Source organism: Cynoglossus semilaevis, chromosome 15, assembly GCF_000523025.1.
Source record: "Cynoglossus semilaevis isolate Cse_v1.0 chromosome 15, Cse_v1.0, whole genome shotgun sequence".
In the NCBI taxonomy this organism is placed as follows: Eukaryota; Metazoa; Chordata; class Actinopteri; order Pleuronectiformes; family Cynoglossidae; genus Cynoglossus; species Cynoglossus semilaevis.
The window spans coordinates 1,400,346-1,415,946 of NC_024321.1; the positions used below are offsets into that span (position 1 = coordinate 1,400,346).

The window sequence follows — 15,601 nt, forward strand, 5'->3', positions numbered from 1 at the left end:
ATATCAATATGGAGCGAGTGAAGAGCTGCGAGAGGCTGATGGGATACTGAAGGAGAAGCAGGAGTCGAAAAAGATTATTTTAGAAAACAGAATACTGTATCTACAACCAGGACGTCAATATTCAACAGCTGTTTGTCTAAACCAGATGTTTTCAAAATGGGATCCTCAAAAATAAATGAATTATAATGTGTCAATGGATTAAAAGCGAAGAATAAACTTTTAGGGAGTGTCCTAAAGTGAACGGCAGTAAATCATCATCTGGGGAGTGTCATTAAGTACACAGCAACAAATCCGTATTTGAGGAGTGCAGATCAGCATTTAGGGAGTGTCATAAAGTGAACAGAATCGTTTGAGCGGTGGTAACGTTAAATCACCTTCAGCGTTTCCCTGTACACGGGGTTGATGGTGTTTCTTTTGACGCTGGTTTTTCTCTTGCTCTGTCTCGATTTGTCAGGTAGAAGGTAACACTTGACGTAACTGAAAGACAAAAAGGAAAACACTCAGTCGGTCGGTCAGTCTTTATCACAGCCCTGGCGCTGCAGCTGCTTCTGTGTTACAGAAAAGTGACTCATTTCCTGCAGTCGTAGCCTGTGGGACAAAGTGATTATGCTCTAGCTGCACCAGACCTACACTGTTTATCAGCGCTGATCGGAACAAAACATACATCACTAGGACTATGCGTGTGTGTGTGTGTGTGTGTGTGTGTGTGTTTAACAGGCGGTTTAAAGTCTGCATTGAACAGTTGTTCCAGCCTTGTCTGTGACCGGAATTCTGAGTTGAGATTTCCCTACTTGCCCCAACAACCCTAACCTGACTGACTTATTTTGTCCAAGAAAAAAAATATGTTATATTATTTTGTGTTATTTTTAAGGCCATTTATCACAGCTGAAGTAGAACTTTAAATGCAGTTCAATTTACGGGTTGGACAGCTGCCGTGACGCTTCAGCATATGCGAGGTCTTGGCACAAGTTGATGAAGACGTCCAGGTTCTGGGTTTGTTTGTTGTAGCTCAAAGAGAAGACGACGTTTCCGCTCACGTCCACGTTGTCAAAGTCTCCTGCTTCACTGTAGATACTCATCATGCTGCCCATGCCACTCTGCGCACAGACACACACAGAGAGAGAGAGAGAGAGAACATGTGAGACGCAGAGAGCGACAGAAAACCACAAGGACAAAGAAATGAAAAGACACAGAAAAAAAGACCACACAATCAAGAGGCACAGAGAGCAAGACAGAGACCAAGACAGAGAGACTCACAATGACATGTCAATATCAGCAACAACAAAAAAAAAAAAGGTCTCATGAACTTCTGTCCTAAAACAAAGAACCATCCTGTATTCTAATAAACATTAAATATTAATTGTGTTAATTGTTAGAATGAATCCTTTCAAATTAGTTTTAGGCCAAAAATGTAAATTACAGATTTTCCACATTTTTCCTCTTGTACAGATGTTTACGCCTCAAACTGTGAAAAGGTTCATAAAACTTGGTCTTGGTTTTTATATATTTGCTGCTATATCTTAGAATCTATTTATCTCCCAACCTCAGAGGAAGTGCTGGGTAACTAGGTCACCGGTTGAGGATCTTAGTAGGTTAGTAGTAGAAGCAGTGAGACACATACCCTGGAACTGTTCAGACTGTAGGAACTGGATGCCATGGACCTTTTATGAAAACTGACCAAACTGTCAATGTCTTCCTCCTCCTCCTCATCCTCCTGTGAAACACGAGAAACCGTTAGAAACGGGTTTGAATGACGCCGATTTCACCCTTTCAAACTTCTACCACTGAATTATAAAAAATACAGAACAAGTAGAAATGTGTGGGAATATATGAAAATCACTCATATTTTATCGACGCCGAGAGAGAAATTGTTACTGTTAGAAGTCTTTTACTGAAGTTGCTCCTGTGTCTGACAGTCTTATCGTGGGGTGGAAGTGAAACGTTGTCAAAGACTTTTCTTGGCTTTTGCAGCATTCTTTTATCTGACACGATCGCCGGGGTTAAACATACCTTGCTTTTCCGTTGAGTAGAACTACACTTTCAGTCTCACAGAGTACTATTAGCTTGTTGAGTTTGGTTATTGAAGGACCTCAGTCAATCATGAAACACGGACAACTCTATCCCTTACGTATATGCTTTTAGCCCAGTCTTGTTACCATGTTAACGTGGACACCCAGGTACTGGTAATCCTGTGCAATGTCCACGCTGACCTCTTGGATAAGAGGTCACAGGTGTCAGGCTGTCTTCCAGATGACAGAGACTATTGGTTAAGTTGAGGGCAAAGTTAGGGGCAAAGCGTGAGCCACTCAGAGGTCTCGAGTGTGTTGGCACATTCGCACAAGAAATTGCACGGCTTTTCAACCTTTTCAGCATGTTGATTTGGGCCACTCAAGATGACGTGTCGACAAATCCTTTTTTCTATACCTAAATTGTTATTATACTATAGTATTACACCATAATTTAGGTATTGTTATTATACTATAGTATTACACCAATAATTTAGGTTATATATACATATAAAAAAATATATGTATATATATACACATATATTCATATATATATACATATATGCATACATACACATATATATTCATATATATATACATATATGCATACATACATATATACATACATACATATATACACATACATATATACACATACATACATATATATACATACATACATACATATATACACATACATAATATACCAAAAAAGTCGAAAGAACTTCTAACATATGTTTTTGGTCTGGTTTTCAACGTCTCACCTTAACGTCCAGCACCGGCACCGAGCGACTCCTGTTTCCCATGGTCGTCTCAGAGGAATCACATCCATCTCTCAGGTCCACAGTAGAAACACAGTCTGAATGAAAACAAGATTAACATTAAAAAAAAAAAAAAAATTGTACATACAACACACACATAGCCATTCACAGACAGACATACGCTACTGGTATAACACACAGCAGCCTACCACAAAAGTCATACGTCGCTAGCGGTATGAACTTGGTTAGCCCAGAAAAATCCATAAATTAGCTGCATCATTGTTTGAGCCGCAGGGTTCAAAGGTCGTGAAAAAAGTAGCGGTTTATTGTCCAGGAATTAAGGTAAAAAGAATAAAAGAAAATCTAACGAAATAATATTTAATTTTTTTCTGTGCATTGCAGTCCATGTCCAGTCCATGGCCCAGTACGGGTCCGTGACCCAGTGGTTGGGGAGCCTTAGCATGAGAGACTCACCAGGCTTTTTCTGGACTCTTCTCACACTCTTTTTAAAGAGCTTGTCAACATCCAGCTCTGCAGCTGGATCTGCTGCTGTTACTTGAACCTGTGAAGACAACAGAAACAACAGACAGCGTCTAAGACGGTAATAAATGAATAATGCTAACACAACCACGTTTGTGTGTAAGAGGTAGTTACAGTAGTTGAAACCGAGGGGGCACTGTCCAGTGAAGCAGTCCGACTGAAAGAACTTGACCCTGTAGAACTGGATCCCGAGCTGGATCCTGCAGAACTGGACTGGACAGAGTGTCCTTTCCTTCAGGATGATGACAATTGGAAAATCGATGTAAAATAAAGGCATGTCAGAGTCAAACGGGAATGTTTGTAAGATGAATTAAATTTGGAAACAAGGCAAATGATTAGCATTTCTGTCCCATCTTCACCTAGTATTTAGTCTCAGACGTGCGGTTGTCAGTTTCAATTTATTTCAGTGGTTATGTTAGTTTCCCTATAACGGTACCACACTCTGCCAAGTGTAGCCATCTACAGTGGTGGAAAGTAACAGATTACATTTACTCAAGTTACTGCAATCGAGTAGTTTTTGTGAGTAATTTCAACTAGTTTCGGGAATAGGTCATTTTACTTTTACTTAAGTACATTTTGACTCGGGTATTTTACTTTGCTACACAGGTAAAGTACCCGTTACTGAGTAAAAATATAATTAACTTAAATAAATTAAAATAATGTATTTATTTGGTGGCTTGAATATGCAGTACAAGCATCTAGTCTTCAAAGTATCTAAGTAACTTTTACTCAAAATACATTTGAAATATATTTTTTATTTTTTTCAATATTATTTTTGATATATTTTTTTATTAGAATTTAGGCAAGATACTAAGTACTTAAGTAAAGATAGTTTTGGTTTAACTGCACGATTTTGGTACTTTTTCCACCACTGGTCATGTATGGCTAAAATATTTCTTAACTTTATTTAATATACCAATGTATTTATACATATATGTCCTGGTTTACTTCTTCCCGTCACATTTATTCATGCTTTTAAAGTGAGTGTGCAGTGGCTTATCGAACCTATTTACATACAGTACAAAGACATTTTTAGACATATTTACTGAAAAGCGGTAGAAGTTGAAGATCAATTCTGAGCAACCACTGAAGAACCGAGCAGCTTTTAAGACCTCTCAAGTGTTTTCTCAACAGCTCAAGGCTCTCGTACCTGATTTCTTCCGGTGTCACTCGTCCAGACTCGGTGGTAGCCTTGCTGCTGCTCAGACTGGCTCTCTCTGCAGATTCTGTGTCGCTACGGGATTTTGATCCAAACGACTCGCTTAAGACAATGGATCCTCCGATTTCAGAGGAAATACTGAGGAAAACAAAAATGATATGATTAAAAAGGAATGTTTTTTTTTTGTTTTGTTTTTGTTTTATACAATTGTGTTTCTAAATTATGACACTAGTAAAGTAAAGTACAAACTCCGTTTGGTCCTGGATCTCACGGTTCTTCAGTCTGGGCTGAGGGACGGACGGAGCAGGGTGATCGAGTTCATGGACTTCTTCTGTAGTCCCATGTTTATTCTCTGCATTGTGCAAAATAAAGTCGTATGTAAAATGTTATCATTATTTTATTTTGGCTAACAAAATGTCACATTCAGAGATATTAAGAGGATCAGGAATTATTTTATTATTTATTTTAAAAAAACAATGAATTTTCTTTATCGGTTCTCTGCTTATTGATTAAATAATAACTTAAATATATTTTAAACAGCGATTCTATTCGTCCGACGCCCCTCTTTTCCTCTTCTCACCTGGTTCTTCCTTCTTCAGTGAAACCTTCACCAGGTCGTGTCCAGGTGTGGTTGAGAAACGATTCACCTTCTGATCTAAAAACCAGTCACCTGTCATTTTCTTCAGGTCCCTACAATCAAACAACATTTGGAGCATGATGACTTCAGTGGATAAATGATCAACATTTATAAATGATGACTTCAGTGGATAAATGATCAACATGAAAAAATTTGGATTTTACTCTGAAGATGCCAGGACCAGATAGACCAATGATTTCACCTGATCTTTAAGAGTTGAGAAAATAACAAGCACGAGAAGGCAACAGTGCAACTGTGGTTGTCACTGGAATCTTCTGTTTCGGATTATTATTTCCTTTTTTTGAATATGGGTGGAGGCAGTCAGGAAGTTAGAGCGCCGCATTGAGACATTCCAACATTATCTGGTTATCCTTCCTTCCTCGGATAAAGGCTTTTTAGTTCAGAAAGCTGTTTGCAGATTTCCTTGTTATGTGGAACGAGGCTTTTAACCGTTTTTCGGGAAAGTCTGTCTGCCTGCAGGCTGCCGTTTTAGCTAAACAGATAATACGTTTGGGTTTGTTTGGTCATTAAAAAGATCTCACATTACTTACCAGTTAACTTTAGTCTGCTTTCGAACTCATTACTGCCGTGTTTACACTCTATTTAGTGAAATAAAGGTTATCAAAACGATTCAATTTGATTAATCACAGTCTGTCTATAACAATAACAGTTTAAAGCATACGTTTCAAACTCGAGGCCCGGGCTTAAAAAGTCCATGCAGCAGAGTTTCTTTAACCTAAGAAAGTAAACGTTTTTTTAATAATCAATCAAATAATAATCATTAAATTTTTCAAAATAAAACATCTTTTAGACTCTATACTGTTAGTATCAGAGTCTGTATGTCCTATTATTTTAAGAAAGTATGTTTTTTATTGAGTCCCACTGCGGCCCAGTACCAAATGACCTATGGACTGGTACTGGTCCGTGGACCAGGGGTTGGGGACGCCTGATCTACACAGTCTTCCAGTTACAACCGGCCCTTCAAGGGGAAGTGTGTTGCTGATGTGGCCCTCAGCAAAAATGAGTGGGATGATTTATTATTCATGGTCTTATGTAGTGTTTGTCTAACGACTAAACCACCCTAAGCAAACCTATAGCTATTTCGCTATGCACCTGCCGGGTAGATTGCTTACCGTCCTCCCTAACCCCCCCTCCACCCCCCAAACCAGTGACCACGCCAAGGTATAAAGAGCAAATGTAGAAACAAACAAATTAAAATTCAACTGCTCATTAGAGCTTTACAAAAGTGAGATCTTTGGTTGGAAAAACTATCGTTTTAGCTCATGTTTTAGCATTAGTGGTTGATCAATTGGAATTAATTAAATGATCAGATAATTAAATTAACACATTGTCAATTTCTGGCAAATGATAACATCCTGCATCCCTACAACAAGTCAGACGAATATTATTCAGCGTGATGAGAGACTAAACTGAGACAGAAACAGATACTGTATCTGGTCCAAAAAAGTGTTCAGTGTTTGGGCTCCTAAGAAAGCAGAATGTGAATGAGTGTTTGCTCAGGGTAAACTAAAGCACGAAGACAGCGTAAAAAAAAAAAACTGGATTCTTACGACTCTTTGGCACAGACGCAGCACAGCCAAGATCCATCGGAGAGCACGATCCTGCAGCTACGACACACCTCGTGGTTACAGAGCTGACACTGGTCGAGGGAGAGCGCGAAAGCACCGACAGGCTGCAGACATCGGGCACAGATTCTCTGACTGTACCTCACGCTGCCACGTTTGGCTCCTTTTCTCTTTACTTCTTGGAGCTCCGTCTTTAACTTCCTGTTTGGATCGAAACATGGAAACATACAAATTTTTAATTTTTAATTTAATCTGAGTACAAGCATCACCACAGTTTTATTAAATGTCTGTGACTTGAAAAAAAAAAAGATCATACTTTCTGATTTAAAACTTCAATAATAAAGAATAAAAAAAAAAAAAATTCCAAAAATTGAGGCTTGAACCCAATAGTTTACCTTTCTATGTAAGATTCTAGGAGAATTTTAAGAGTTTTTAATTTAAAAAGTTCTGATTTTCTTTACATTCTTACCTCATTTTAGTTCAAAATAAACAAAATTATTTTTTTTTTATCCTGAACTAAAACCATTCCTTAGACCGTGATTTTTTCTTTCTGACGTTGTTTAACTTCACACTTTCGTTTACAGATTAGATTAGTCAGATTAGTTCTTTCAATGATCTAATATCAATTAGTATATTCTTAAAAAAAAAGAAATGGATTCTGTGCAGTTTGCTGACCTGATGCGCTGCTCCTCAGCCTGCCTAAGCTCTTCATCTCGCTGCAGAACCTCGAGGATCAGCTCCCGCTCCGACTCAGATAGGAATGTCAGGTTGATGATGTCAGCAGCCTCGGGCATTTTGTGGCTTCAACGGCGATGACCTCTTGGCACAAGGGTAAAGGAATGTCGGAGCAGTTGTGGCATTGAGGAGGTTTCCTGAACGACAAGTATCAGCAGATGAGTGACGAACGATTGTTACTGCATCAAAGACACATCCTGCCATTTCAAGAGACAACAGAGGTTGAAACCGATGTTGCAGGAACCTGATCTTTTTTTTAAACCCAACCGAAAACAATGCAGGCCCGAGTTGAATTTTGAACATATTTACAAAGGAATCATGGCTAAAGACACAGCTCCTCAACTTAAGGTTCAAAGGTTTTGCTGGTCTTTCTAAGCATCACAACAACCTCCAGCACATACAGTACAGTGTCTATCTACTCATACAACAATGTACCAAAATTTAAAAAAAAAATAAACAGAGAGGGAGAGAGAGGAAAATTCAGCCCAGAAACGTAACTGGTCTTCACAAGAAGTGGCTCCTTGTGCTGCTCCTTCCATCTCAAATCCACCATTTAACCTCACTTATTGTTTTTTCCAACTTGGAGTAATGTATTCTAGACATCTTTGAATAAAAACTCGTGTTTGTGTTTAGTTCTGAATTGTGCTACCCCTGCTCCGGCAAAGAGACTAATTGGCCAACTTCCTAGTAAACACCTTGCAACTTCCCAGCCTTAAGAGCCGTTGTGTAACCGTGGTAATGATTACAAAAGTGCTCTTGCATGTTAAAATGATAGGTCTCCGGATATAGTTTGATTTATATTTGAACACAATAAACTTTAAACATAATCTAACGTGACCAAAAAAAGGACGAGGGGATGCATCGATAACTAAAGATGAATCGATTGTTCGGCCAGCGATCGGAACTGGCAGTTTGCAGCATGATCGACTGAGACTTTAGTTTGTAATTAACAAAAAAGGGGAGTCATGCAATTGTTCTTATCTCTTAATGTCACTGCGAAGATAAGTTGGATAAAGGTTTGAGGCACGGGAACCCATTTCCATTGAATACCTCATCTCAGTCAACAACCATTTTGTTTTGAAAGTTGTTGAACTAAAGAGAGTTCAACTGAGCGCAGTTTTTTTTTTTTAACAGAATTATTTATTGGAACAAAACTTTCACTCACTCAAAAACACATTTTGTATTTACTCTCAATTTAATTAACGCTGCACTTTACTGTACATGACATTGCTAGCAGAGTGGTTTCGAAGACTTGAATAAAGAATGTATACTTGTGCACATATTTTTGTGGTCATTTTTAACAATAAAAAGTCATGTTTTAAAGCATTCACAGTAAAAAGCGGCAGAATATATCAGGGTAATTTAGACAGAATAGACAGAATAGTATATTATTATGGTCCATTTTCAACACTCTAAAGTCATTTTTAGCAAAAAGTGTTCTGCATTAAAACGCTTTTGTACTCAAAATGTGTTGCTTTAAGTCATTTTTAGCTCAAAGTGTTCTGTATTAAAACGCATTTGTATTTTTTAACGTTGTTTCCAAAAGAAAACATCATGTACATTACGCAGCAATTATTTCGTCTGTCTACAGAGAGTACTGGAAATGGTTGAATTTATTCCTTGAATGTCTTGTGCAGTGACTACACAAAAGTGGACTCCTCTTTCCCCAGTAAGAGAATATTTAGACTGAACTGTTCGGCTAAAAAAAGAAAAGGAAAAACAAACTGATCCTGGGAGCAGGACAGGAGTCAAGCGATACTGCAGTGACAGGGTAAAAGGTTTAAACTGGCACACACAAAAACAACATGGCCATGGTTCCCACCCTCTAAGGACACAGACTGTGAGGGTGGAGACCAGCAGCTTAAACGTTTGTGTAATGTCAGTATTAAAATTGATCATGTGTCACTCATACCAAGCTGAAGCTTCATGCTTCATTTCCGATTTCTGCAGCTTTGAAGGATCAAAAAACTAGACGTGACTGAAAGCTGAATGTTTGCAGAGTAGGGTAACCTTTTTCCTCATTGTTCAAATGTCTATTGGCTATTTATCCCCAGCACGAATTTTAAGAAAATACTTCTGAACAGGCTTTTAAAAATAACACGTAAATGACAGTTTATGATTGTTCAAAACCACTGAGCTGAACAAGTGAAGCAGACAGCAGTAAGAACAGTAGGCGTCAGATAAACTTGAACTGCATTTATTTATATTTTAAGGCAGATTTTCTGACACAATCGCTTTAAAAAAAAAGAATATAGCAATACTAAAATTATATTAATCCAAATTTAATTTAAACATGTATTTCACTTCATCGCAAAAGTAAAAAAAAAGGGAAAAAAGCTAAGACTTTAAGTGTTTTCACTATCAAAATTAATTTGCCTACTCACTAAACCTCCGAAAACATGAGGGTCATCGAACAACAGCCAGATACTGTTCTTTTAGGAACTGGGAATGTGGATAACTACAGTGTGTGATACTGACTGCCCTGCCTGCAGTCCAGAAAGGTCTCCTAGTGAAAATGTAAAAAGCATCATGAATGGGACATCTGTAAACACTGACTAGTCGTCCTTTATATTCAGTAATACGCGAGAAGAAATGTCCACTTGTACAGCAGTGACAATAAGTTCCAGGTTACAAATCAATTACGTTACTCCGCTGTTATCCTCATTTAATTGCACTCCACTGCTTTGTAGTGATAATAAGATATTTAATTATATTCTGTTTCATTTTAAGAAAGAGGGATTTTATAAGTAAGTAAGGTTTATAAGTGAAACTATGTTAAATGTCATTTTGTCCAAGCAATAATGGAATTGGCAACTTTATTAACGGTGGACGTTTCTCAAATTTGCGCCTCGTAAATGTTAAATAACAGCAAATATTTTAAGAAAATGGAGCCCTGGAGAGATGCGTTCACTTCAAACAGTCAAACACGAACACCTGCTGTTTTCAACAGACTGACAGACTGTTATGACACGGACACGTTAGTGCAGCGGAACAGCAATATTACACAAGAGGTAAAACTGTCAAATAATAATAATTATAATAATAAAAATTTAAAAAAACTAGCTAAAGTGTTCGCGATGTTGTCTGTGTGTTAACTAATTTTTCTTTATCGGCGCATGTCGTTACCCTGTCTTTTCCTGTGTACTCAACTAACATACTGGACTAGTGCGAACACGTCATTGTAGACAGAAAGGTATTCCGAAAGAAACCCACACAATTCATGCATAATAATTCAATCGAGTAAGAATAATTACATTTTTAAGTTACCAGGAAAACTCACCTTGTCTATTGGTTGTGCATCTTCTCGGTTTTCCTTACCATTTCCTTTTTCTGTCTCAACTTTTTCCAAGACTGGGACCGTGACAGTGAACGCTGCACACAAACCGGAAGATGGGGAAAGTTTGCAGAAATAGCATGGGAGAGAGGAGGAAAAGGGTAGAAGGAGGAGAAAGAGAGGCGGAGCAGAAGTAGAAAAGAGAAAAAGTAAGTCGGGATGCATTTCCCATGACAGGTGTTTCTACTTTGCTGTTTTCCTCATGTCGCCATTCACGTTGAGACACAAGTTAGTGTAGAGCGGGGTGTCCGCAGTTTTGTTTTTATGGCGGAAGCTAATGTTTAATTGACCAGGCTAAAGTATCTACAGTACATGAAAAACGGAAAATATATATTTACTGATTTAAAAACATGTACTTCATATATATTATATGTTGGGATACAGATTAATTGTACGTACGTGTATGGCACAATGTGATGTAATTATTATAGTACTGTATATGTGTAATATTTTAATTGTTCATATGGTATCATGAACAATTAAAACCAGCTGGTTATTAAAAAGTACAGTCAACCAGCCGATATTCCAAATCACTTTCTCTCTCTCTGGAGTAAATGAAATAGACATACATTTATTTTTACATACTACATGTGTATTTTGGAAAAGAAAAAAAACAGATTCACATGTGAGGAGAATAAAAACAAAGAATGTTAATCCACGTGAGTCTCTTTAAAGCCTCTTCAGATGTACACGAACTTCTCAACCGTAAAACGTTTCCTTATATGGTTCTGTTACTGCAACTGAATCAGAAGAGCAAGTCCCATGATTTATATATTTACATATACACATGACATGGTTGGTAGTGGAGAAAAACAGGGTATGAAAGGTGTTTTTACATTTTTTATTTATTACATTTGACATATTTTGCTCTGTTAAAACACAGTGCTTTTTGGCCTTTGTTCTGTATGAGTAGCGAATACATTTGTGTAAAAAAGTAGCATACGTTTTATATTGTTATTAAAATAATATAGCAGAAATGTGTATACAGTCAAAAAACAGTCGTGTCATAAATTTGTATCCACAGTTTTACAGTCTACGGACTGAAAACCCTCTGCAGTGTGTCTGTGTTCTGGTCTACACTCCAGGTCCAGAACAACATGGTGAATGTGAGGAGCGTATGACTTTACGTTTTCTATGTGCCGGATGTTTGTTTGCCATGATGCACCGTTAATCTCCTTTAAAATCACAGCGATGCGTCTTGCTGTGTCCTCTGCCCAGAGTCTCCAAGCCTGTCTGTCTGCTTTTTTCCCACAAAACCTCTGTGAGGGTTCACTGCAGAATTCTGCGATATCATCCGCAGCTTGAGCGTTGGTTGAAGGCAAGGAAATATTTTGATGAATGTGTAAAACTCCACCGCTTTTCTTCTTCAGCAGACGACAGGCCACCGGCCAACCGTCCTCGGAGCTGGGAATCAACCCTAGGTTAACGCGGTCTGCAATGTCACTCAGCTGCAGCTGTGAAGGGAAAAACGTAAGTGACAGGATGGGTTAACTTGTGTCCTTTTTTAAAATTTCTTTTGTGTGAGTAGATCACATCACTTAATGAGATAAAAATAAAACACTGTACTGTAAGTTGCTGTAATGTTACCTGTCGGTTGTCTCCAGGGTAGATGGTGCAGCGATCGGACACCCGGTTGGTCTCCAGGTTCTTCTGTAGAGCCTCTATAGCAGCTGGATTCCACTCACAGGCGTGAACATGAGCAGCTCCTGCATGGACCAGGTATGGAAGAGTGAAGTATCCAATACCTGGTTATAAGGTCAGGATGTTGGTGTTTTAGAAGAGAGAAGAAAACACATTACATTAAGGATGGAGGTTATTTTGTTTAGGCTGAGTAATCTCCATACCTTCTACTGTTTTTATGTCTTATTTTGTAAATATTCCACTAGAGCAGTGGTGCTCAATTGTTTTCTCTCATGCTCCCCCTTGGGGACAGAAATGTTATCACGCGCCCCTCCGACCCACACCCCCACGAATTGAAATAGTATTGAGAACCTGACACGTATATTTTTATACAAACTACTGTAGGAGTTGCTGCCACCTAGTGACTGGAGGCTTGTTATCATCTCACCACGCCTCCCCAGGGGTGCCTGCCCCACTATTTGAGAAGAACTGCACTAGAGTTATCAAGTTCCTACCTGCGTATAAATCCACCACGGTTTCTCCAGTGCAGTTCAACGCAGCTACACGCAGCTTCTCTGAGATGTTTCCAGCTGAAAACATGCATTTAGTGACGTCAAACTCGTAGCTAAAACACGAGATAAAGAAAACAGGAATAAGTCCAAGATTAGTTCAAAATCAGAAAATTGCGAAGAATAATCACTGAACTGACCTGATTCCATTATCCACATGTCTGACCCAGCTGTCATCTCCCAACATTTTCACCATAGGAGAACGAAATCCGTCCGTTGACACCCGGCTCATTTTTGCCAAACGCTTTGCTCCCAGACCCATTGCCACAGAGCTCCACAGATCTTCTCCTGTAGATAACATACACCATAAGTGACAAACTCAAGGCCCGGGGGCCAAATGCGGTCCACCGAGCCGTTTGGTGTGGCCCACAGGAAAAAAATTGAATAAGAATATGGTTTACAGACCAGGTCAAATGTAAACACTTTTCATTTTAAGTCCCAATTACATTTTGTTTTTTGTTGCTCTTGTTTTTCTATAGAATAAGTTAAAATGAAAACCATTTCTCAATGTTCTTTTAGTTGAATGTTGATTTTTTTTTTTTTACTGTTAAGGGTTTATGCTCAACAATATAAAATACTCAGATATGAAAGATTTAATTATTCAAACAGACAGAGGAAAGTTTGAGAAAGAAAAAAATATATAGATGTATAAAAGTCGAATATTGATAGTTTAAAATTGTTAACGACTTACCCAGTTTCTCCCACAGTGCCAGAGAAAAACTGGCATCTCCCAGAAGAACCAGGTCTCCGTGTCTCTGGAAACCGCGAGGAAGATCTTTCCTCAGCTCGTCAGTCCATCTTTCACCACGGGACTCCAACAACTGCTGCAGGACAGTCTCAAGTTTTCTGCATCTTGTCTTTGACTTCTCTTTCTTCGACTGCAGACCAGACTATGACAAAAGGAAAAAAGAAATCAAAATCAGATTTCCGTGCCAATATGTCGCACAAATAATCACACAATGCAAGATATATATGAAATATAAATGTATATTTGCGCATATTGGAAAATAACAACAACAAACAGAAACCTAACAAAATAAATAGTTAGGGCGTAGCTATTTCACCCACATCTAATGATGAATTTAACTTTCTTACCAAAATCCCAATCAGTTTAAATTGGAACAAAATTACTGACTGATTATTAATTTATTATTAAAAACAAAAAAACTTGACTTCACCTGTATCCAGACTATCTCAAAGACGCTGTCTGAAGACACTAAGTCTCTCAGGGACAGAAGGTCAAGCTGTGAGAGACAGGATGATGCGACAGGCAGTAGTACTGTCTCATCCGAGTCTCTCTGGAGACGCACACTTAGGTCGAGAACTCCGTTGGACTCCAGAAACTTCCTGTAAATCACACGACGCCGTTACTCTCACAGTGTATGGCTTTACTTTCACCATGATGTTTTTTTTTATTAGGTGAATAAATGCGATATTACCTGAAGTACTGAGCGTGACACTGAGAGACACGGACACAGGGAATACTGTCCATTTACAAAGACGAAGCTAAACAGAAATTGAACACGTAAACCCCAGGATAACTGATACACAAATACCACAGAAAAACACGAAATCGTACAGTTCCATTTGTACTAGCACTGGATTAGATTAAATAGATGTTGTAGTAATGGCTATAGTATTTACGACGTACGGAAAATGTCTGAATTGGTGAGAGTGCGTAAATTAGGTAGGCGAATAAAGGAAGAAAATAAACATAACAAACCTTATTGCCTGAAAACAAGTAAACCCATGGACCAATTGTTGCAAAGGGGGCTGTGCGTCGACGAATAGTGTCCCCGAGAAAACGCCGTCCGCTCATTTCCTTCATCAAAAACAAAACCACCTTCAAACAATAATACAATGATAAGTACGCAACACATATGTATATATTTAGATAATTTACGGGCCTAATAATGTTTTTGTAGATATTTATATTCCACCAACGCATCTACATGGAACACAGCAGCCGCATTGGTTCTAATGGGACTGTTAAACGTACGGACATTTTTATTTTCTGTTATGCTGATACTACCTTTAACAAAAGTTTTAGTGGTTACACAATAAAAAAAATCTTAACACTAAAATTTCAGTATCAACAAAGAATTTCGATTTTTCTTTCCTTCAAAATATTACATTAAAATGCTCGATATCGCAAAAGGGCAATTTTGCACTAATGTCACTAGATGGCGACAAATGCAATAGTGGCATGTTATAGTTAAAATCTAACATAAATACGATCTAGTAAAAAAAATCCTCATACTTCGCACATCATAATATAAAATATTGCTAATACAGATATATGTTGGGCTTTCTTTTTACTCTATTTGCCGGAATAAATAACTAAATTCAGTTTTTTTTGTATTCTATTTTTTATGGGCCGAAAAAGAGCAGCATTTTTGGGGACTTCGATCGGGTTTTTTTAATCCTAGCCCTTGGTTTCTTCTAGAATTGTTATAAAGCTACATTAACGTTAGGTTATAACTTTGCTATTTTTTATTTTTCATTTAGATAGATAGATAGCTAGAAATATAGATAGTCAGACAGATAGATAGATAGACAGATAGATAGATACTTTATTATTTCAATGACAGCAATTTTAAATTAAAACGCTATATTATTATTTTGTAAATCTGCATATACATTTCGATTATCCT

The 15,601-nt window shown here is 37.9% G+C and overlaps 2 protein-coding genes across 3 annotated transcripts in view; both read right to left on the reverse strand.

Annotated features, from left to right (window-relative positions):
• Positions 1-10,840, reverse strand: part of sytl4 (synaptotagmin-like 4) — a 12,646-nt gene extending 1,806 nt beyond the window's left edge. The window contains exons 1-13 of the mRNA XM_025062935.1: positions 10,705-10,840; positions 7,365-7,561; positions 6,675-6,890; positions 5,047-5,156; positions 4,716-4,818; positions 4,458-4,604; positions 3,422-3,539; positions 3,242-3,329; positions 2,771-2,865; positions 1,622-1,714; positions 919-1,097; positions 375-477; positions 1-46 (exon numbers count right to left, since the gene is read on the reverse strand). The exon at positions 1-46 is cut by the window's left edge and continues 113 nt beyond it. Of these exons, the coding sequence (XP_024918703.1) occupies positions 1-46; positions 375-477; positions 919-1,097; positions 1,622-1,714; positions 2,771-2,865; positions 3,242-3,329; positions 3,422-3,539; positions 4,458-4,604; positions 4,716-4,818; positions 5,047-5,156; positions 6,675-6,890; positions 7,365-7,483 (1,417 nt within the window). The 5' untranslated portion in view covers positions 7,484-7,561; positions 10,705-10,840. The remainder of the gene's footprint in view (positions 47-374; positions 478-918; positions 1,098-1,621; positions 1,715-2,770; positions 2,866-3,241; positions 3,330-3,421; positions 3,540-4,457; positions 4,605-4,715; positions 4,819-5,046; positions 5,157-6,674; positions 6,891-7,364; positions 7,562-10,704) is intronic.
• A 481-nt stretch (positions 10,841-11,321) lies between these two features.
• trmt12 (tRNA methyltransferase 12 homolog) lies at positions 11,322-14,740 on the reverse strand. Of its 2 annotated transcripts, none has more exons than XM_017039372.2 (8): positions 14,671-14,740; positions 14,387-14,453; positions 14,126-14,294; positions 13,639-13,837; positions 13,088-13,235; positions 12,894-13,003; positions 12,346-12,503; positions 11,322-12,212 (listed from the first exon to the last, which is right to left on the reverse strand). In XM_017039372.2, the coding sequence occupies exons 2-8, from the start codon at positions 14,437-14,439 to the stop codon at positions 11,763-11,765; spliced, it is 1,287 nt and encodes a 428-aa protein (XP_016894861.1). In that variant the 5' UTR covers positions 14,440-14,453; positions 14,671-14,740; the 3' UTR covers positions 11,322-11,762. The 2 variants fall into 2 exon arrangements, with proteins under 2 accessions (XP_016894861.1, XP_016894860.1); XM_017039371.2 differs by having other exon boundaries at positions 14,666-14,740.
• Between the last annotated feature and the right edge of the window lie 861 nt (positions 14,741-15,601).

Bases quoted from the DNA above. Each gene is read 5' to 3' on its own strand.
- trmt12 (XM_017039372.2), bottom strand. From the start codon at position 14,439: ATGGACAGTATTCCCTGTGTCCGTGTCTCTCAGTGTCACGCTCAGTAC. The intron at 13,004-13,087 runs GTCAGTTCAGTG...CTCGTGTTTTAG, and splicing joins CATGTGGATAATGGAATCAG to CTACGAGTTTGACGTCACTA. The intron at 12,213-12,345 runs GTAACATTACAG...TTCCCTTCACAG, and splicing joins ACCCTGGAGACAACCGACAG to CTGCAGCTGAGTGACATTGC.